At 44.8% G+C, this 22,523-nt stretch overlaps 1 protein-coding gene across 2 annotated transcripts in view; it reads left to right on the top strand.

The window, feature by feature from the left end:
- Nucleotides 1-22,523, top strand: part of Ogfod3 (2-oxoglutarate and iron dependent oxygenase domain containing 3) — a 42,574-nt gene that overhangs the window by 6,496 nt on the left and 13,555 nt on the right. The window contains exons 4-8 of one of the 2 annotated variants that reach the window (XM_059272333.1): nucleotides 338-380; nucleotides 2,539-2,603; nucleotides 3,109-3,165; nucleotides 5,478-5,631; nucleotides 17,234-17,357. In XM_059272333.1, the coding sequence (XP_059128316.1) occupies nucleotides 338-380; nucleotides 2,539-2,603; nucleotides 3,109-3,165; nucleotides 5,478-5,631; nucleotides 17,234-17,357 (443 nt within the window). The remainder of the gene's footprint in view (nucleotides 1-337; nucleotides 381-2,538; nucleotides 2,604-3,108; nucleotides 3,166-5,477; nucleotides 5,632-17,233; nucleotides 17,358-22,523) is intronic. The other variant, XM_059272332.1, reaches the window with a different exon arrangement.

The raw sequence follows: 22,523 nt of genomic DNA, 5'->3' as shown, positions 1-22,523 counted from the left end.
AAGCTCTTCAGTAAGGTAGTCCTCTTACTGGAATGGTTCTTTTACAGTCTGAGATGTGACTACCAAAATCTCCATCAACCTGGGAACTATCAGGTCACAGACAAACGAAGAGGCACCTTTGCTATGGTCAGAAATTAGGTCAGTGGTTTCCAAGCAGTAGCAAGAGGATGATGTATCCTCAGCTTTGAAAGTTACAGTTTTGAGTTTCCATCATAAATGTTAAACTAGCAGAACCTATAAACAAGGCACTATTATATTGATTGATGTTTTTGCCTATGTACTTTATGGATAATGCTGTCAACCAAATTCTGACTTAAAGGTGTTTTTTCACCCACAGAATAGCAGAGAAGGGACTCTCTCTAGGCGGATCAGATGGAGGGGTGAGTTGACATGGTTCCTGTTCCCATTTTCTTGATACTTTTAAGTTTGCTCTCCTTGGAAGGGAAGGAGAAAGTGTTGGACACACAGGGTCCCCTCTGTTCCCCACCACAGGCATGGGCTGATATGTCCATGGTGTTTCTCAGACAGTGGCTGGTGTTTCTTCTGCCTACTGAGCATAAAATAAATCCCTCTTGGGAAGATTGTGTGTTAAGTCACACATGGCCACCTCTTCAGGCTGTCATAGGCTGCCTGTCTTCAGTTCACACTGGCACTTTAGACACTCTGCATAGGGACAGGGAGGGTTGGGGAGGGGTGGGAGAAAGGGAGAGGGAACTGACAAAGGAGTCAGAAGCCTGGTAGCCAGGTGGCTGCTGGGAAAGGCAAAGCCCCTTAAGATGCTTAGATGGATCTCACTGCAAGAGTCCAGCAGAGGCCTATCATCCTTTGCACAAGGGTGGATCATACAAGGAATAGGATGGTGTGTCTACGTGGAACCTATGACATAATTTGGAAATAGGATTTTTGTAGTTGTAATTGAGGGAAAGTCCTTATCAGGAGCCCCAAGTCCAAGCACAGGTGTCTGTCTAAGAGAGAGCCAAAGGAAAACTTAAAGAGAGGAGAAAGCCTATGTGTGGATAGATGGAGGTAGATATGGCTACAAACCAAAGAAAGCCAGGGGCCACAGATGCTGGAGGACAAGGAAGGACCATGCCCGAGAGCTTAGGCCACAAACCAAGGAGTGCCCCTGAGCCACCTTGATTCTAGACTTCTGGCCTCAGAGGTGGGAGAATGAACTTGTACAGCTGGAAGTCCTCGTTCTGTGTTAGTGCAGCCACAGGAATAAACTGGGCTAGCCAACCTCTGCAAATGGACAGGTGGACGGTGGTCACTGGGACCTTGGTATTGGTGTGGATTCTCACTTGATTTCTACTTAGTGTGAGGAAATATCTGAGCATGGGTTTCTCTCTCTGTGTATTTTGCCAATTGCTTAGCATTGTAGTCTGTGGTCAGCACAAATCAAGTCTGCAGAGCTAATGTCTTTGGGAAAGTTGACTTTCAGACTTTGCTCTAATTTCAAAGTATTTCTGTAATTGCCCAACTTCACCCATGACTCTCTCTTTAGAGTTCTGAAAATGGAATTCCTTTTATGTTGTTCAGTTTCGCTCAGGGAGATATTTGCTAAAAGGTCAGTGAGTGACCTTTCTCTTACTCCTTCTTCAGCATTTCCTTGAAAGTCAGCATAAATAGGCTTGATACCTTTAAGTTCAGTAAACATTGAGTAAGCCCATGTTGTGTTCACACCTTAGCTAAGTAACTGTGAGAATAAGGAAAGGGGCCTGGTGTCTGTTACTACTGGCTATACATGGGGAAAAATGGTCCATGTTGGTGACTGCTTTCCTCTTGGGATGCAGGGAAAGACTCAGAGGTGGGAGGTGAGGATCAGAAAACATTTCTTAAATGTTACCGATGTGTAGTTCCATATAAACTGTTTAACTGGGAGCCCCAAGAACATGCCCACATGCATCTGTGGCCAGCATACACAGAAAAACCCAAAACCATCATAGGGATAGGCCAGCAGGTTTGGCACATCCATGTAGTGGGATAGCCTTGGTGCTTAGCTGGGATAAACAACTCGAGTTATGCTAAAGGAAAGAGCATATCACAGGATCTATCTGCTATTCCTCCACCTCAACAGGACACAGCTAGCTTCCTAAGAAAGTAGATCTTCAGGTGTCCAGGATGGGCTGGCAGAGAGCAGAGAGGGATCACAAAAGGGTGTAGTTGGTGTACATGCAGAAGTGTACACTTATGCAGAAACTAGTCACACTGCACACTTCACACAGACAGAATTGTGTGGTAATTTTTACCTTGACAGACTTAGTGGAGGGAAGGAAAGTGGGAGTCAATAGGGTGGACTGTAACTCACCATAATTCCCAGATGTGTCTAGGGACTGTTTCTGAAAGTGTTAGGGCAAAAAGTTTGGTTTCCTTTTTTGGGCAGCAGAAAGAGACACCTCTGTCCAGGCAGACAGTGCACAAGGCAGGGCTTTAAGATGCCAGAAGCAGAGTGTTTATACAATGGATTGTGGTATCTGGGGCTCAACGTTAGCTGTGAAAGCAACCATCACTTGTTTTACACACACATGTCTTTTTCAGGCATCTATCCTGGATTTGCACTCTGGGGCCCTGTCTGTCGGGAAGCATTTTGTGAACCTGTACAGGTGAGAGGCTGGAGGAAGTGGAAGAGGCAGGATGCAGGTGGGCACCTGGCAGCTGCATGGATGTTCTTCAAGGGCTAGAGAGAGGTCTAAGAGAGTTCTCATCCTCATTGTCATTGTTCTGTCAACTGTTGATGTCCCTTCCTCCCTCGATCTTCCTTTCTTCTCCATCCTTCTCACTTTCTGACCCTTTCCTTCTCTGTAACATAGTTATTATTGTAGAAATGGAATAACTCTCATGACAGCTCTACTTTTAGAGACTTGCTGGTTAGCTTGAGGAAAGACTGATTAAAGGAAACAAGGAAGCTGGGTGTGGTGGTTTATCCCTGTCATCTGAAGCAGGAGGATTATCCCAAGTTGAAGATCAGCCTGAGCTACAGAGTGAGACCCTGGTTTTTTTTTTGTTGTTGTTGTTGTTTTTGTTTTGGTTTTTTTTTGTTTTTTTTTTAAAGGCAAGGAAAAGATTAGTAACATGCTATATCTGCTAATGTTATTCATTATTTCACAGATACTTTGGGGATAAAGTACAAAATATCTTCTCTGAGGAGGACTTCCAGTTATATAGGTAAGGAAGATAAAGATTGGCTCTCTGATGTCCTGTCATATCAGGCCAGGGTAATGGCTCCTGTATGAGGGATTGAGACCTGTGAATGTAGACGAAGCTCAGCTTGTCTCTGGGTAGACGGGCAGCTCCCCTAATACTTTCTAAGCCCTCTTGGTCCCATAGCAGACATATCCTGCTACTGGTCACAGCCCAGCACCTGTCACATGATTCTTGCTCAGTCCTCTCCCAGAGGCATCTTGCCTATCTGGGGAATTTTTTTAATTAAAGCTTCTATTTAAAGGTTATTAAGATGTGTATTACAGGTGGCTGGAGAGATGGCCTAGCCATTAAGAGAACTGGTTGCTCTTCCAGAGAACTCTGTAGATGGACTTTACTTTCCTTCCTGCCAGTTTCCAAATAACTGACACGGAGACTTAATATTAATTATAATGCTTGGCCAGTAGCTCAGGCTTATTACTAACTAGCTCTTACAACTTAAATTAATCCATTTCTATTAATCTACATACTGCCACGTGGCACGTGGCTTTACCTGTCCTCCAGCATGTCTTGCTCCCTCTATGTCTCCTCTGACTCCGCCCTTGTTCTTCCCAGAATTCTCCTAGTCTGGCTCTCCTGCTCAATCTCTCCTGCCCCAGCTATAGGCCAGTTAACTCTTTATTAACTAATGAGAGTAATACATATTTACAGTGCACAAAGATTGTTCCACAGCAGGACCCAGGTTCAATTCTCAGACCCCACAAGGCAGCTCATGACTGTCTGTAACTCCAGTTCCAGAGAATCTGATACCCTCACACAGACATGCATGCAGGCAAGACACAGGTGCATATGAAATAAAAATAAGTAAAGTTATTAAAAAAGAATAAGTATTATAGCATAGGAAATAGTCCAGGGAGATGATATACACTATCTATTTAGTTAGTCTCGTTACTAATGTTGCCTAACTGCAGTATGACATCACTCACCAGAAAGGGCACTAGTACAGCACTCTGATCTTGTTCAGAATTTCAGGCTTTACCTGTGACCACATGTGAGCATGTGTGTGTTGGATTTTATCACCTACTAGATTGTGTTGAACCAGCCAAGACACTGAACATGGCATCAGAGCACCAAGTTCCTGCTGCCCTTTTTAGCCTTGTGCCTACCCATCTCTGATGATCAGAAATCATCTCATCAGCCATGTTGCCTGGAAGCATAGCTGATACTTCACCCTTGTTATGTTCCCAGGGAAACAGCTGCTAAACAAAGCCTATGTTCTGGTCCAGAGAGCAGGTGAAGGGCTTGACTAACTCTGCATACCTGGCAGTGGAAACAGCAAGTCATCACTTAATGCACAATACATTTATCATCCTTTAAGTTCACTGTTGCAGGTGGAATGGAGCCATCAGGAGCTTTGCAGCAACTTTTGAGGGTCCCACTTTGCATGTAGCTCCACTCTGTGGTACTCTCAAGACATGGGACCTAGCCCATAACTGTCCCCAGCTGACCAGTTGTGTTCCTAGCCCTCACTAGTTTATGTTTATTCCTAGTATGTACACAGTGGCTTAAATAGAAAGGGTCTGTGATATTTTAACATTGTAAGTTCCACAAATTTATAAGATTAAAAAAAAATGCTGGGTGGTGGTGGCCCATGCCCTTAATCCCAGCACTCAGGAGGCAGTAACAGACAAATCTCTGAGTTCAAGGCCAGCCTGGTCTACAGAGCAAGTTCCAGGATGGCCAGGGCTGCACAGTGAAACCTTGTCTCAAAAAACCAAAACCAAATCAAACCAAACCAAAACAACAACAAAACTAATCCTTCCAAAAAAAACAAAACACAAACCAAAAGATATCTAATGCGACAGGAAAACAAAATTGAGCTATATGTTCTTCTTGAGCATCATGGACACAGACCTCCTTGAACTACAGAGAGCAGAGAGTACCTTCTACAAGGTCTTCCCTCCACACATGAAATCTAGACAAGTGTAGACTCCTGGACAACCGGGAGTCAGCACAGTGGAACACGAAACTTGTGTTTCTGGGTGTCAATCAAGGTGACTATCCCAACAGCAAGCATGAAGATCATTGCAGCCACAGGAATGCTCCTTACAGACATTGCTACCTGCAGATGGTATACAAGGGAATTAAAGGTGGAAAACACTAAATACTTATTGTATTCAAAGATCTTCTATTTTCTGTTCGGTTTAGGAGTTAAGTGGAGATTTGCAATTAGGAGGAAAAGTGAAAAGAATATCCCGATCAGTTTCACTCTAAAAAACATTTAAAATAATTAAAATTTCCAAAAATATCAGACTGATCCATTGTGTCCTCTTCAGGGATGTGCGGCAGAAGGTCCAGCTCACCATTGCTGAAGCCTTTGGCATCAGCTCATCCTCGTTGTACCTGACAAAGCCCACATTCTTCTCCCGAATAAATAGCACAGAAGCCCAGACAGCTCATGATGAGTATTGGCATGCCCATGTGGACAAGGTAAGCATTTGGTAAGTGGGTTCTTTCTCTTGTCTGTGACTAGAATTCTAGGCATCTGCTCTGCAACGTCTCTCTGCACTATTTTAGACTTCTTTTCCTGGGGTTCCAGGGTGCACTCTAAGTTAGTTGATGCACTTGAGGAAATAGAATTAGTTTTTGTGGATGTTGAGGGCTGGAATAAAAGGTTTGGTGGCTGCTGGGGAGCACCATGGGCCTTGTGGTGTCCTTTGTTCTATACTTGTTCCCAGATTCGTGTACAGCCTTTCTGATTGGGCTGCGTAAGCCCAGGGTCCCTTTTGTTACTTCTCTGGCCCAGGTCTCTGCATCCCCACAGGATGTCCTCCTTCCATCACAGTGTTTTTCCTTTTTTTTTTCTTTGTCTCCTCCCTAAGACCTTGTCACTAGCAGCAGCAGGGAAGCCCTGGGGGTTCACTTGTGTCCTTGACCTCTGTCACAGAAGAGAATTCAGGATGAGTAAGAGGGAAGCAAAGTTAGAAAGTTTATTGATGAAGTCTGAAGACAAGATGCACTTGAGGAGAGTTGGTGTTAGGAGCCTCAGCAGTCACTGTGAATGTGATGTGGGAGCTTTGAAGCCGCTCGATCTGCAGCCATGTTTGGACATTAGGAAAGTTTATACTGGCATACTTTTCCTTTCTTCTTTTCTTTTCTTTTTTCTTTCTTTCTTCTTATTTTTTTCAAAACAGGGTTTCTCTGTGTAGCCGTGGCTATCCTGGAACTCACTCTGTAGACCAGGCTGGCCTCAAACTCAAAGATCTACCTATCTCTGCCTCTTGAGTGCTGGAATTAAAGGCATGTGCCACAGCTGCCCGGCTTCTTATCCACAGAATTTTGTCCTTGAAGAAGAGTCCATTTTAGGTACACTGGACAGACTTGCTGCTAGAGAAGGCAGTTCTACTAGAGATAAAATGTTCATGTGGGGATGTTACCCAGTTGATAGAGTACTTCCCTAGCAAGAATGAGGCCCTGGATTCAATCCCCAGCATCGTTAGACTGGAAAGGATGATGCATGTCTGTGACCCTAGCGCCTAGGAGGTGGAAAAGCAGAGCACCAGGAGTTCAAGATTACTTTCAGCTACATAGAGAGTTTGAGTCCAGTCTGGGCTACATGATACTATCTCAAAACAACACGAAGACAACCAACACCATTCATAAAAGGGCTCCTTATTACTATGTAGATCACATGTAGGCAGGTCTCTTAGGGCATACTTCATTAGCCATTTTAATAATCGTAATTTGTAATGTTTCTCAGAAAGTGGGTACCATTATTTTGCAGGTGGTCTGGTTAGTAATATAAAAATTCCTGGGGTGTCAGTCTGTGAGAAATGGAAATCAGAGCAAAGGAGAAGGAGGAGCCCTCTTACTTCTTATCTCCTCTCTGTTTCCTAACTTGTTATCTGCCTTGGTTAGTTCAGCCCTGCTGAGATTTCTCAGCCCCTGTAGGCCAAGTTATCCCCAGTCACTGACATTAACCTTCTCTATGAAGATCTCTTCCCTCTGTACTGTGAACAGCTGGTGAGGACTCCTGTCCAGCACACAGTTCTCCTAACAGTGCCAGGTGACTGCCAAGATACTATGAGAAAGTGGAATGCCATCCCTTCCATGCCACAATCTGCCCCCACCTTTTCCTTTGAGTGTGGTAACTGGTAACTATGTGGTTTAGGAGGGTCCTTTGCAGTATGTGAGGGTAGGTTGAAGTTTTTAAGGAGTCAGAACAGGGCAGGGATCCTGTATCCTCTCATGCTTCCTGGTGCTGCTTGCTCTGCCTGGGTCTTTTGATGCTTGTTGTGGTTCATCTTTGCTTTTTCAAGACAGGTTTCTCTCTGTGAAGCCCTGGCTGTCTGTGAACTTGCTCTGTAGAACAGGCTGGCCTTGAAATCACAGTTCTCTGCTTTCAGAGTGCTGGGATCAAAGGCATGTGCCACCACCACCGGCTCATCTTTGCTTTCTTTAACTTGAGTTTCACTGCTGAAGCTACTGGAGTCAGTGCCCTGTTGGCTTACAGGGTTCATGTTACCTTGGTATTAGCCTAGGGGGCTGATGCTGGATTGGGGAACACTCAGCTCATGACGTCAAGCTAGATCCACCAACAGAGACTGATACCCACAGACAAGTCTTGCATCATGTTCTGTTGAGTTTCAGGAATATTTTTCCACGCCTCACTGGCCTGCTCACCTTTGAGGGCTTGCTGCTCACTCCTGGACATTTCTATCCCTGTTAGGAGATGACCATTGTTATGGTGACTGGTTGGGGCACAGAAGCAGCAGAGGAGAGCAGGGTTTGGACTTGCTCAGGAGATGTTGGCCTTGTGCTCTTCCTTAGGCTCCTGTTCTCATAGTGCCAACAGGGCTGATCAATCACTTGATTCTGTCCTTAAACTCAGGATGCAGGCAGTGGGAAATTGAGGATGGCGTGGGAGGGTAGTGGTGGCTTAATGCTTGTAGCTGGTCCTTGGAGCCTCATTATTCTTATCTCTTAGCACAGACTTGCTAATTGAATGATTGATCAGACTGGAAAGTATTCTAATGTGATTGAAATTCTGTGCATGTCTTACATCACTGTCTTTGTGGCACATCTCACTAGTACCTTTATTAACTAGATGCTGATTTGTGAGTGTTCTCTCTGACATCACTTGGAAACAGCTCTGCATGTGGCAGGTGCTTGCCTGCAATACAGGGCACTGGAAACTCCTTGTAGCACCTGCCACATGCAGTATGTTCTGAGGATCCTCCAAGTAGCTATTCAGAAATGGCAGTGATACCTGGCTTCTGGTCTCTGAGGAAACTCTGAAGCTCTGTCACAGCGCCTTTGTATAGACCCAGCAGCAATGGTCAGAGCCCAGAGCTTTCCAAGACCCCATGCATTCTCCCCAAATCACGTCTATATGAGGAGGCCGCTGGTGTGCTTCTTGTAGGAGCTTGAACATACTTCTTATTTCATGAACTATGGACTGAGGAGCCCCTTGAGTGAGTGTAGGTTTGCGGGCACCAGCATAGACATGACAAACTGAGGAGACTTCTGGCCCTGCAGTGAAGTCTGTCCTTTTAGAAGCTTAGCTGCCAAAATCATACCTTTCTCTCCTGGTGTGTTCTTCCAGCCTGGGGATGGTCCTGGCTACTGTGCCACTGTTTGCTTCTCTGTCGTCACCTGTAACCCCTCTGGTGACAGTTGCCGCTTTCCCACCTACAGTGTCTTGGTTTGCTCATCCGGTTCCTAAACTAACCATGACCAGCCTAAGAAAACATGTACACATCTTTTACTAACCATGACCGGCCTAAGAAAACGTGTACACATCTTTTACTAACCATGACCGGCCTAAGAAAACGTGTACACATCTTTTTTTCCTTTTTTGTTTTGTTTCGTTTTGTTTTGTTTTGAGACAGGGTTTCTTAGTATAGCAGCTCTGACTGTCTTGAAACTCAGCTTTGCAGACCAGGCTCGCCTCAAACTCACGGAGACTGGCCTGTGTAGCATGAATCTTAGATGGTCTTATTAATAAAGTCAAACCCAGGGCCAGGTATTGGGGTGAATGCTGGAAGATCAGAGAAGCAGAACAAGCCACAGCCACCTCACCTCACCAATTCCTCAGCTGATCCTGTTTCCTCAGACTGGAAGCCTCTGAGTCCTCATCCAGAATGAAATCTCAGCTGAACTGTTGCTCAAAAGCCTAAAAGCTTAACCAGCTCTAGTTCCTGTTCCTCACGCCTTAAATACCTTTCTGCTTCCTGCCATCACTTCCGGGGATTAAAGGCGTGAGTCACCGTTCCTGGCTGTTTCCAGTGTGGCCTTGAACTCACAGAGATCCAGACAGATTTCTGCCTCTGGAATGCTAGGATTAAAGGCGTGAGTGCCACCATTTTCTGCCCTCTATATCTAGTGGCTGTTCTGTTCTCTGACCCCAGATAAGTTTATTAGGGTGCATAATATTTTGGGGAACACAATACCACCACAGGCCTGTCTCTGCTTCCTGAGTGCTGGGATTAAAGGTGTGCACCTCCACCACCCAGCTTCTCTCTCTCTCTCTCTTTTTTTTTTTTTTTTTTTTTTGAGACAGGGACTCATCGTGTATGCTTGGCTAGCCTGGAACTCATTATATAGACCAGGCTGGTCTTGAACTCACAGAGATCTTCCTGTATCTGCCTCCCAAGTGCTGGTACTAAAGACATGCATCACCATACCTGGCCAACTTTTTCTTATTTTCTCATTTGGTGCTTGGGATGGAATCCAGGACCTAAAGCATCCTAGGAAAGCTCTGGTTCAGTGAGAACATCCCAGCCTCTCAGTGATGTTTCTCTGCATGCATTTTGTGGGGTTTGTTGTTTTTTATGTATATGAGTGTTTTGCTTGCATGTGTGTATATGTACCACATATATGCCTCATGCCCATAAAGGTCAGAAAAAGGCATTAGATCCCCTGGAACTGGAGTTACAGATGGTTACGAGCTTCCCTATGGGTTCTGGGAGCCAAACTTGGGTCCTCTGGAAGAGTAGCCAGCACTCTTAACTGCTGAGCCATCTCTCCAGGCCGTGTGTGCAGTTTTTTTAAATTTTTTTTTTTTTTAATTTTTGTGTGTGTGTGTGTTTGTGTTTGTATAAATGTATGTTTCATGTACACATGAAAGATTGCAGGTGCCTGTGGAGGCTGGAAGAGAACTTAGATCCCGTAGGGCTATAGTTACTCGCAGTTGTAAGTGGCTGATGTGCATGCTGCTGGAAACCAAACTCAGGTCTTCAGCAAGAGCAGCAAGCACACTTAACCACTGAGGTGTCTCTCAGCCACCTCTATGTACAGTTTTAAATGCTTTTGAAAGCTTTAAAATGTTTTTTCTGGTGCTTGGTCACTGCTCGGTGGTGCTGTGAGCATAGTTACTGATTCTGGAGAGTTTGGGACCATTATTTCTTTAAATAGGTTTTTCTTCACTAACCTTTCTCTTCTTTTCATGGGACTCGGTGACAGACTATCAGTACTTTAGGTACATTCCCAAGGCTCCACTTTCCTAGTTCTCTGTCCTCCAGATGTACTCTACCCTCTGTCCAAGGCTTTTACCTACCTCCTTCTCCATCAACTGAGATCCAATCCAATGTGGTTTTCAGATTGAAGAATTCTGTTTGCTTGTTTTGAGATTGTGTCTTTGGGTAGTCCAGCCTAGCCTTAAACTTCCTGTACACCTGAGACTGACATTGAATTCCCCCACCTTTGGAGTGAAATCACAGGCTAGCACCAGCATGCCTGCCTTTCTTCAGTTTCTGTTTCTGCCTGCTAGATTGTGGTGACTGCAGTGATTAAGTTAAAGCCTTCCAAGATCCCTGTGGCCCATGACTAAATTCTACCTGTCTGTTTGGGAACCAAAGCAGCATCTGAAGCTTGTGTTTCCTAATTAGATGTTTGCTTTGGCCAGCCTGGTGCATAGTGGGTTCCAGGACAGTCAGAGCCACATATCGAGACACTGTACTGGGGGAAAAAAAACGCTTCAGTGAACCAGAACTAGGTGGATTTTTGGGTGGCTGCCACAGTGTTCTGCAGAGCGCCTTGCCGCATAACTTCTAGCCAGTGTGCTACATTTTAAGTTTGGTTATTTTAATAGTAATGTATCCTACAAGGTTCAAAAGTGAAAAGAATATAAGAAGACACTTGCCCAAATTAACACAATGGCCATGGCCAGATTTTAGGATCTCTTCTCCAACTACCTTCTTTTTGTTGTTGTTTTGTATTTTGTTTTTTGAAACAGGGTTTCTCTGTGTAGCCTGGAACTGTGTAGCCTTGTAGACCAGGCTAACCTTGAACTCAGAGATTCACCTACCTTTGCTTCCTGAGGGCTGAGGTTAATGGCCTGTGCCACCACCACCTGACTCTCCAACTACTTTTATGCAAAAACAAATGCATATAATAGAGTGTTTTGTCATTTATAGAGAATCACATTTTTTCTAAGTTGTTCCCTTTTCTGTTAAGCAATTGATGGCAAATTTAATCTTGAAGCTAGTGGTCTCATCCACAGAACCCTGCGATCAGTCTGTAATGCTCTCTTTTTTAAAATGTAATTTAATTTATTATTACGGGTCTTGGTCTACCAGGGTGAATGTGCAGAATTCAGAAGAAAACTTTGTAGAGTTAGTTCTTTCCTTCTACCTTTATACAAGTTCCAGGGATTGAACTCAAACTACCCACTGAGTCATTGTATGCTTTTTTTTTTTTTTTAGCCCTGGCTGTCCTAGAACTCATTCTGTAGCCCAGGCTGGCCTTGAACTCACAGAGATCTGCCTGCCTCTGCCTCCTGAGTGCTGGGATTAAAGGTGTGTGCCACCGCAGCCTGGGCTTTTTGTTGTTTTTAATGAAACTAGATATTCAGATACTGAAATATCCTTTAAATAATATTTTTAAAATATTTATTATCAGCCGGGCGGTGGTGGCGCACGCCTTTAATCCCAGCACTCGGGAGGCAGAGCCAGGCGGATCTCAGTGAGTTCGAGGCTAGCCTGGTCTCCAAAGCGAGTTCCAGGAAAAGCGCAAAGCTACACAGAGAAACCCTGTCTCGAAAAACCAAAAAAAAAAAAAAAAAAAAAAAAAATTTATTATCATTATTGTGCATGCATGTGTGTGTGCATGTACATGGCATGTACGTGTGGGCATATGTGTGGAGGTCAGAGGACAACTTTGTGAGGCTGATTTTCTTCTTCTACTTTCTCATGGGTTTGGGATTGAGCCCAAGCACCAGCGTTGCCCTTGAGCATCTTCACTCACTGAGCCGTCTCACTGGCCCCGAAGTGTCTAACTACTGTGCTTTCCAGCACTCTTCTTACCAGCAGCAGTCACTTTTGGGTTAATACACAAATTTTAATCTGTTATATTTAACAGTAAAGAATGTTCTACTTATGACTGTGTCACGTTTCATTCACAGTCACCAAACGTTTGTGTCCCGTCTTTGGCTACCACAATTCATGCTACTGGAGCAGAAGGGCATGTGACTCCCTTTTTAGGGATCAGTCTCTTGGGTATATGTGGATGTACTAATGAATAAGGGATTGTTCTGAAATCTAGATTACAAATTCTACTGACCTGTAGTGGTATTGTGTTCCCCCAAAATATTGTGCACTCTAATAAACTTATCTGGGGTCAGAGACAGAACAGCCACAATATTAAACATAGAAGATAGGCAGTGGTAGTACACGCCTTTAATCCTAGCATTCCAGAGGCAGAAATCTACCTGGATCTCTGTGAGGTCAAGGATACAGCCAAGCATGGTGACTCACGCCTTTAACCCTAGAAAGCAAGCCTTTAATCCCAGGGAGTGATGGTAGAAAGCAGAAAGGTATATAAGGCGTGAAGACCAGAAACTAGAGGCATTTGGCAGGTTAAGCTTTTAGGATTTTGAGCAGCACATTTCAGCTGAGAGGCATCCAGTCTGAGGAAACAGGATCAGCTGAGGAATTGGCAAGGTGAGGTGTCTGTGGCTTGTTCTGCTTCTCTAATCTTCCAGCATTCACCCCAATACCTGGCACTGGGTTTGATCTTATTAATAAGACCATTTAAGATTCGTGCTACACAGACCCAAAGGAGGTTTTTTTGAGACAGGGTTTCTCTGTATAGTTTTGGTGCCTGCCCTGGATCTCACAGAGATCCTCCTGGCTCTGCCTCCTGAGTGCTGGGATTAAAGGCATGCACCATCACCGCCTGGCCCAAGAAGGTTTTAAAAACATTCCCCTATAAGCTTCTCTCATTTTCTCTCTCTCTACCACCTTTCTTCCCTCCCTCTCTATTTCTCAGACAGACTCTCACTCTGTAGTCTAAGCTGGCCTCAAACTCACTGTGTAGCCCAGGCTGTCCTTGAACTCACAATGATCCTTCTCCTATGTGCTGAGGTTACAAAGTTTTAATATTACTAAATTTTTCCTTTTATATTCTAGCTGTCCATACATTTGGAATTATGAGAAATAAATGTCATGTCTGATGATGGCAAAGGTCTATCACTTTTCCATATAAAGAGTCAGTTGCTCTGAGGCCATTTGTAAAGTTACCTGTGGTTTTCCCACCAATCTGGGGGTACCACTCATACAATTACCAGTTACCCATTGATAGACTCCAGACCCAGGGTACTACCTTCTCAAGTGGGCGCCCCAAGAACCCAGACTCCGGTCCAGGTGATGCAAACAGCAAGAGGTTTATTGAAGCGGCTGTACAGTCAGGCCACTCCTATCCTGAGAGCAAGAGTCGCATCCTACTGGGGCCACATAGGTACTTTTAAAGGAAAAACCCACAAAAGCCACAAGATTACACAATTTCGTTTCGATTGATTTATGTCTAGAGGCTAATTTCACAAGATCATGGTCTGATCACAGAGGGGGTACACTCACGTCCAAATGCACATTCTTCCTGAAACCTCAAGGGGGGTATCAGGGTGGGAGTGAGAATTACACAAAGGTTACAGTGGTCTTTCCTGGAACACTTGCAACTATCCCAGTCACAGTTGAGCGCATCTCTTAACAGAAATCTCTTTACATTGTTACATTGTGGCAGGGGTGGCTGAGTCAGTTTGCCCTTAGAACTAGCTTTTTTTTAGTTCCTCATTTTCCGGGGGCTTGGGGGACGGTGTGTAAGCCTGAAGGGTTAGGGTCTTTCGCCCATAAATTCATGTGAACTTCTAAATTCTTTCTTCTATTCTAATTTAAGTTTTCATTTTAAAAATTAATTTATTTTCTTGTGTGCGTGTATGTATATTTTGCCTGAATGTATGTCTGTGTACCACATGTGTGTCTGGTGCCTACAGAAGCCAGGAGATAGTGCACCAGAGTTTCAGTTAGCTTTGAGCCACCATGTGGGTGCTGGAAATTGAACCCAGGATCTCTGGAAGTGCAGCTAGCATTCTTAACTGCTGTGGATGTCTTTCTGTATGCTGTGAATATGTGTTGCTCTGATTGGTTGATAAATAAAGCCATTTGGCCTATGGCAAGACAGCTTAGAGGCTGGTGGGAAATCCAAACAGATAGACAGGAAGAGAAAGGAGAGGTAAGGCAGACGCTGTGAGCCAAAGCCAGGAGAAGCAAGATGTAAAGGTATCGGTAAGCCACAAGCCATATGTATAGTATAGCCACAAGTATAGATTTATAGAAATGGGTTAATTTAAGATATAAGAGCTAGCTAACAAGAGGCCTGCCATAGCCTATACAGTTTGTAAGTAATATAAGCCTCCGTGTGTTTACTTGGGTCTGAGCGGCTGTGGGACCAGGCAGGACCCAGGAAAACTTCCACCTACACTTAACTACTGAGTTATCTCTCCATCTCCTAGTTTTCTTTTCTGTTTAAAATTTTTATTATATTTTATTTATTTGGTGTGCGTGTACTTGTGTCTCGTGGTGTATGTGTTTAGGTCAGACAACAGCTTGCAGGAATTAGTTCTTTTCTTCTACCATGTGGGTTCTAGTGTCAGGCCTGGTGGAAAGTATCTTCATTTACGAAACCATCTTGTCAGCCCCCAGTCTCAGTTTTCTACAACTGCATCAACAACAAATGACTTTGACTCTTGTTCTGTGAATTACGTAAGTCAGAACGCATGTAATAAGCTAATTTTGTCTGACTTCAAAGCCTTGCATCTCTTGCAGTGCTGTCTCAGTGTGTCTGGTAGGCTTCCAGGAATGTCCTAACAACTGCCCGTGATGGATCCTGCTTCAGTGCCCATTCTCCTGAGAGTCGGTATCAGGAGCATTTGTTGTGGGACTCTTGGGGGTAGAGTATATTTTCATACTTTATGTGAGTGTGTGTGTTTTGTGTGTGTAGTGTACACTCATGTCTGAAGGGCAAAGGAGGATATTGGGTGCCCTGTTCTATCACTCTTCACTTTATTACTTTGAGACAGGGTCTCTCACTGAAGCTGAAGCAAGGCTGGCAGTCAGCAAGCCCCAGAAGTCCTCTTATTCCCACCCCCAACAGTACTGTGGTTGCAGATATGTGTACAGCTATGCCCAACATTTTATATGAGTGCAAGGGATTCAAATTCAGATCCTCATACTGGCATAGACAGTGTTGTTACTCCCTGAACCTTCCTCCTACCCCCCCCCACGGCACCTTTGTGTGTGTGTTTTGTTTGAGGCAGCATCTGATGTAATACAGGCTGGCTAGAGACTCAATATATAGCTAAGGATGACTTTGAATTCTTGATCTTTCTGCCTCTACCTCCCAAGAGCTGTGATTACAGGCATGTATCACCATGCCCAGCTTACTCTGTGCTTCTTGTTAAATATATTTCTATTTAATGTTTTGAGTTGTTGTAGCAGGGCTTCCCATGCTCATGCCACTTTGATATAAGACAAATTTTCTGATGCATTATTAAGTATAGATTCTGCTGAAGTTTTCCTATACTTAATTGTTCTGTTCTAGTGATATCTGTCTTAATTTGGGCTCCCCAGGGCAAAGCCTGGGTAAGAACTGGTGTGGGAACTCTTGTAGGGGTATATACAGAAGCAGGAGGGTGGGAGGAAGTGACCAGTTGTACTGAATCAGCACAGGAACTCCAGGGGTGCAGCTCTTCCCATGATCGACTGGCTCCAGATTGGTCTCTGTCCAGTGGTGTAGTAGAACTGTATGGGACAGAAAGGAGGCTCCTCCTGCCCTCAGCACTGGCTCTGTGGGGATCCTGGGTACAAGCCTCCATATTCTGGGGTTGGTGTCACCTTCTTCTGTGGAGAAAGCTACAAGGCCTCAGGAAATTCATCAACTCATCATACCTAAACTGGAACCCAGCATTAATGAGTGATGGAGCAGGCTTTTTCTGCCCATTGTCCTGCTCAGTTAGCATTGCCACCTCTTCCTCAAGACCCACAATCATGGCCTCCAGGGTGATGGTATGTGCTGTATGTGCTCCAGGAATGTGAGGGTCTAAGCATAGATGAGCATGAGCAAGCTTGCTTCTGTATCCAGTGGAGCATGCTAGTCACACATTGACAATTGTCTGAGCCTCTCATAAGGTTCCAAGAGATGCCACATTCCCAAAGAGGCCATAGAATGGTAGGTGCCAGGGACCAGGTTGGGAATTAGGGTCAGTGGTGACAGATGTCCAATTTGGGAAGATGCAGAGGCTAGGGTAGAAGGTAGGGATGGCTGTACAGCAAGGTGAGTATGCTCAGTCCTGCTAATAGTGCTTGGAAAAATGGTTGAAAGTAGATTTCATACTATATATATTTTACAGAAAGTTTTGGACTGCCCTATAGTTGGCCACAATTGACATGCTTTTTTCTATAGACAGTACACTGTTCACATTGCTATGCTCAGGATAGGAGCCAATTTGCACCAGCTTCTATTCTGTGCTCATCACCCCTTCTTGCAGCTTTGCTGAAGCATAACTGGCTCCAAAGCCTCATTTCCGGGGCTGGAGAGATGACTCAAAGGTTAAGAGCACTTGCTGATCTTGTAGAGGGAATCCACATTGCATGGCTCACAACCGTCTATAACTAAATCTCCACGGGAATCCAATACCCTCTTCTGGCCTCCTTGGACATCTTAACACACATGGTATACACAGACACATACACATAAGTAATAATACAATTTTTAAAATTGAGAAGTCTGACCCGCTCCCTTATGCTTCACCCCACAGGTGACCTATGGCTCTTTTGACTACACTTCACTGCTTTACCTCTCAGATTACTTAGAGGACTTCGGTGGAGGGCGCTTTGTGTTCATGGAGGAAGGGTCCAACAAGACAGTGGAGCCCAGAGCTGGTAGGACACAGCCTGGTGGGTTGTCCTAGGGTATGGGATACAGGCCTGTAATTCAGCTAGATGGCATTTGTGCATGTTCACAAGCATGTATGTACACACGCATGCGCTCACACACACACACATACACACACACACACACACACACACACACACGTATTGTGGGTGAGGTGGACTTTACTCCAGGCAATACTACATTTATAGAACACCTACTCTACATCTTTTGGTCTTAGTTCTAGGTTTGTCCAAGTCTATCTGCTAATCATAACACCCAGAGGCCAGCTTTGTTACTCAGTTGCCCAGTGTTACTGCAAGTGACTGGCAGGGCCAGGCTTCTAGGGGTATCACATTGGAGTTGGAGTGCAGGGTCTCACCAGATTCTGTTGCATGCTTCTGTTCAATACCTTTTGTTTGTTTGTTTGTTTGTTTTGTTTTGTTTTGAGACAGGGTTTCTCTATGTAACAGCCCTGGCTATCCTGGCTGGCCTTGAATGCACAGAGATCCACCTGCCTCTACCTCCCGAGTGCTGGGATTAAAGGTGTGTGATACCATGCCCGACTTCTTCATGACCTTTTTTGAAGGGACCTAACAACTTAAGATTAAGTGATGTTGGCTGGGGAGAATCACAGTGGTGAGTGCTTATGCATGAGGCCCTGGAATCCCTAGCTCCACAAAATAAAGACAATAAAAATAAGAAAGACTAAATGATAGTTCTAATGCAATGTTAGACATCGTGTGCTGCATTCTATTGTGTCCTGCATAGCATTGTGGGGCCTGTCTCAGAGCTCATCTCCCTGGTGGCCTGAAGACCCAGAGTCCCCAGCACCATGCTGCATGGTTCTCCCCAGGGAGCAGACAAATGTCCCTTCCTGCCTAACTTCTGGAGAGACTGAGCCCAGGTCCTAGTGGGGAGGTAGAAACTGAGCCTAGATCTGAGTAGGAGGTGGAAATTGAGTCCAGGTCCTGGTAGACAGGTGATAGCTTTGGGGACCCAGTCCTATGTGGGAAAATACAAGAATGGGTGTTCCACCTTCCTGAGATGTGGTCTCTGCCCCTGGCCAAGACCCAGCTGACATGCAAACACACACACACACACACACACACACACACACACACACACACACTGACCGTTGCACCAGCGTGTCTTCTGTACCATGTTCCACCTGTCTGCTACAGTGTCACCCTCACCAGGTAAGTGGTCCTGTTGTTACTTCTCTGGCTATTAACAGCTCCATCAGAGAAGCAAGGCTGTCCACACGAGATGATTCAGAAAATCGTTTTGGACTATGGATCCAGCACCTCCTTGCAATGGTGTTTGCTGTGACCTGCACAGCCTGGATGACTGACAAATGATGAGGAATGAAGAAATGACAGGCACACCTACAGAGAAGCTGGGATTGAGTGGCCCATGTGCTCTAAGGAAACATACCAGCAGCCCAGAAACTCAGTGCATTTATTATATGCTACTGAGCAAGGAGGTGTGTTATTTTATACAGCTAAACAAAGAGACAGGTTTATTATATACAACTAATCTCAGTAAGGGAGGGTGCTGTAGGGGAGCAGTCATCAGGAAAGAGGAAGCTGTGGTTGATAGTCTCTGCATACACCAGTTTAAACTGAAGGTCAATTTTGGTAGCATCTGTATTTGCACCAGAGAAAGGTTTTGCCATTCTAGTGGGTCTGAAGCATTAGGGTCCTAGATATGGCCATGGTCATGCCGGTAATACATATTGAGGCTGGGCATATTGGCACATACCTTTAATCCCAGAACTTAAGAGACAGAAGCAGGCAGATCTCTATAAGTTTGAGGCCAGCTTGATTTGCAAAATGAGTTTCAGAACAACCAGAGCTACATAGAGAGACTCTGTTTCAACAAACAGAACAGAAATAATACATATTCATTCAAGACTTCATCCACTTCCATAAGTGTTGAACATGAAAACAGCTTTTAAAAATGTGTTTATGGGTGTATGTATGAGTGTGGGTTTGTGCACATGAGTGCAGTGCCTGTAGAGGCCAGAAGAGGGCATCAGATTTTTTCTGAACTAGAGTAATAGGCAGTTGTCAGCTGCCTGACCTTGGTGCTGGGCACTGAACTTGGGTTCTCTGTTCTCTGCAAGAACAATATATGCTCATAACTGATGTGCCATCTCTTCAGCCTTTGAAAATGGCTTCTGAATCAAAAGATAGAATGGGAAATTAAAGGGTTCTGTCTCTCCTTTGGTTGGCATTGATCATGGGACAGGCCATGTCTACATCCTATAGGCAGCTGGGACTCAGTGACTCATTCAGTGTGGTGTGAGCCTCTATTGATGGGTTTAGGACCTAAGAACAGAGTGGTTACACCAGACCAGGCCCCAGACTGCGTGAAGGGTGGGTCCAGGAAACAGTGCTGCTTTGCAGATGGTACAGGAGTATCCACCATAGTGGCTGAACAGGATGGGTGTGGCATTGCCATGGTCTCTCTGCAGACTGGAACTGTAGAGACTGGCATGAGAGCTGGCTGCTACATGGGAATTGATATGAATTATGGGGACATGTCCTAGTCACTGTTCTGTTACTATGAAGAGACCCCATGATCATGGCAACTTTTATAAAGGAAAGCATTTAATTGGGGCTTGCTTACAGTTTCAGAGGTGTCCTCCATTGTCATCATGGCAGGGAACGTGGCAGCATATAGGCAGACATGTTGCTGGAGAAGTAGCTGAGAGTTCTATATCTGGATCCTCAGGCAGCAGGAAGAGAGAGACACTGGGCCTGGCTTGGGCTCTTGAAACCTCAAAGCTCACCCTCAGTGACATACTTCCTCCAACAAGGCCACATCTACTCCCAAAAGGCCACATGTCCTAATCCTTTCAAATAGTGCCACTTCCTGGTGACCAGGCATTCAAATCTTTAAGCCTATGGGGGCCATTCTCATTCAAATCACCACAAGACATCACTATTTACCACTTAGGGCTCCTGAGGGGGGAACAGGACTCAGGAGGTCCCTCTCCTGAGATTAGAGGGACCTGTTTTGGAACACTGGGGACCTGTCTAGGGCTGTTTGATGGTCAGGGCCCGGTCTGCTCCCTAGATGAGGGTAAAAGCTGATGGAATATGTCAACTTCTGGCTTCACCTACTAAGGTAAGTAAGGTATTAAGCACACTACCAGTGTCAGTCACTCCTGTGAGAAGTATACCCAGTACCTCCTTCTAAAAGCCATGTTAAAACTTAAAATATAGAAAGAACAAATATTTAATTTCACAATGAATTCCCTAGAATCATGACAGTGGTCTATATCTGTGCAATGTTCCTCTTCCTGGGCTTGTGGCAGGCTCTCTGGCCATTTCGGGGTGCATTGTTCCTCTCCTTGCATCTGTTTTTGCCACTGCCCAGCCTGGTGCTCAGAATCCAGCAAAGCCATTCACACTCACCCAAAGTTCATTATGAAATTCATTATGAATTATAATTCTCCAAGGGAAGAAGCTGAAGGGTAGGGTCCTGGTGAGCCAGGCAAGTTTCCTGCCATTCACCACAAATCCCAGCTCTAGCCGTCCATGGGACACACATAGGGTCCTTCTGACCAGGTGCTCATTGAGTCTTAATGACCAGGGTTTTTATTGGCTGTTGGTAAAGAGAGCATGGCTGACACCCCCCAACCAGTGTAACTCTCTGGCCCTCAGAGGTTGGGCTTATTCCATATGGCCCTGGGCCCTGCTGTAAATCATGAGGCTGGCTGGACTACATGGTGGGGCTCACAACCCAGGTCAGCAAAGACTGTGGTCAGTCCTTTCTCTGAAATAGATAAGGTGTGGTCAATCAACTGTTTATTTGCTCCCACCCTGTACTGTAACCCCCAGTCACCCTTTAGGGGTCCCAAGCACTTTATGGGCTGAAAGCCAGCAAAACTTTGGAGTAGCTGTCACTCAGGGACTATGATTACATGAGGAGACATGCAGGATTCTAGAAACCTAGGTCACTTTGTGATTTGGTTTTTCAGTTGCCAAGTTCAGTCCTGCTTTAAGGATGTAGGTGGCCATCAGACAGTGCTTCCCAGAGATAGGGGGTATCATACAATCCCCTGTTCTGAGAACTGGGGTGTCCCTGTTCATCATTGTGCTTGGCAGTCCTTGTCTGTCTTGTCTCTGCTCTGGGGCTGATGTTTTGATTCCATTGTAAGGGTCCTATCATTTTGTAACTCCAAGGCCTCTCTCACATATCTGTCATTTCAAAAACATGGACTTTTGAGCTGTCAGAGTTAAGTGGAGTTCATTAAAAGTAAATGAAGTCCGAAGCCTGCACTAGCCTGTATCAGCATTACCACCGTCATTTAGGGTGTGAGAGTCTGTAAGCAGTGAGGAAAGTGATAAACGTGACTATTTTTCCCTCACAAAGCGGTACTACAGTCTGCAGCCGTGGAGGTATCCATTCGCTGTGCGAGGTTGGGTCCTGCAAGCTGAGCCTCTTTATATCAGCTGACTATTCCCAAGTCACCTGGTCACAGGAGAGGCTTCAACTAGAGTACAGGAGTCCCTCCTGTAAAAAGGTGATGCTGTAGCCATGCACCCTGCAGCTATGTGCTCACCATGAGCTGTCTCACTGGCTTACATACTCTGTCTTTTTCTGTCTCGCTCCTCTTCCTCCCACCCTTCTGGTTTTTTTGGTTTTTTTTTTTTTTTTTTTTTTTTTTTTGCTTGTTTGTTTTGTTTTGAGACAGTCTCATGAGGCTGATCTTGAATTCCTGATCCTTTGCCATCATTTGCCAAGTGCTGGGATTACAGTTGTGTGCTGCCACACCTGGCTTTATTTCCTCAACTCTTGAAGGAAATCAAAGTTGAAGCTCTTAAGAAGTCCAATTTATTGGGTTTGGGGATTTAGCTCAGTGGTAGAGTAGAGCACTTGCCTAGCAAGTGCAAGGCCCTGGGTTTGGTCCTCAGCTCTGAGAAAGAAAAAAAGAGAAGTTCAACTTGTTGATCTTTTTCTTCTAGTATTCATTCTTTTTTTTTATTTGTTTGTTTTGTTTTGTTTTTTTGTTTTTTTGAGACAGGGTTTCTCTGTGTAGCTTTGGAGCCTGTCCTAGAACTCGCTCTGTATATAGTATTCATTCTTTAAAATAATGCCTAAGAAATATTTGCCACCCTAAGATTATAGGGATTTTTCTTGTGTTCATTTGTAGAGACTTTATG

Source organism: Peromyscus eremicus, chromosome 8a, assembly GCF_949786415.1.
Source record: "Peromyscus eremicus chromosome 8a, PerEre_H2_v1, whole genome shotgun sequence".
Classification (NCBI taxonomy): domain Eukaryota; kingdom Metazoa; phylum Chordata; class Mammalia; order Rodentia; family Cricetidae; genus Peromyscus; species Peromyscus eremicus.
This window is presented reverse-complemented; position numbering and strand designations above follow the sequence as displayed.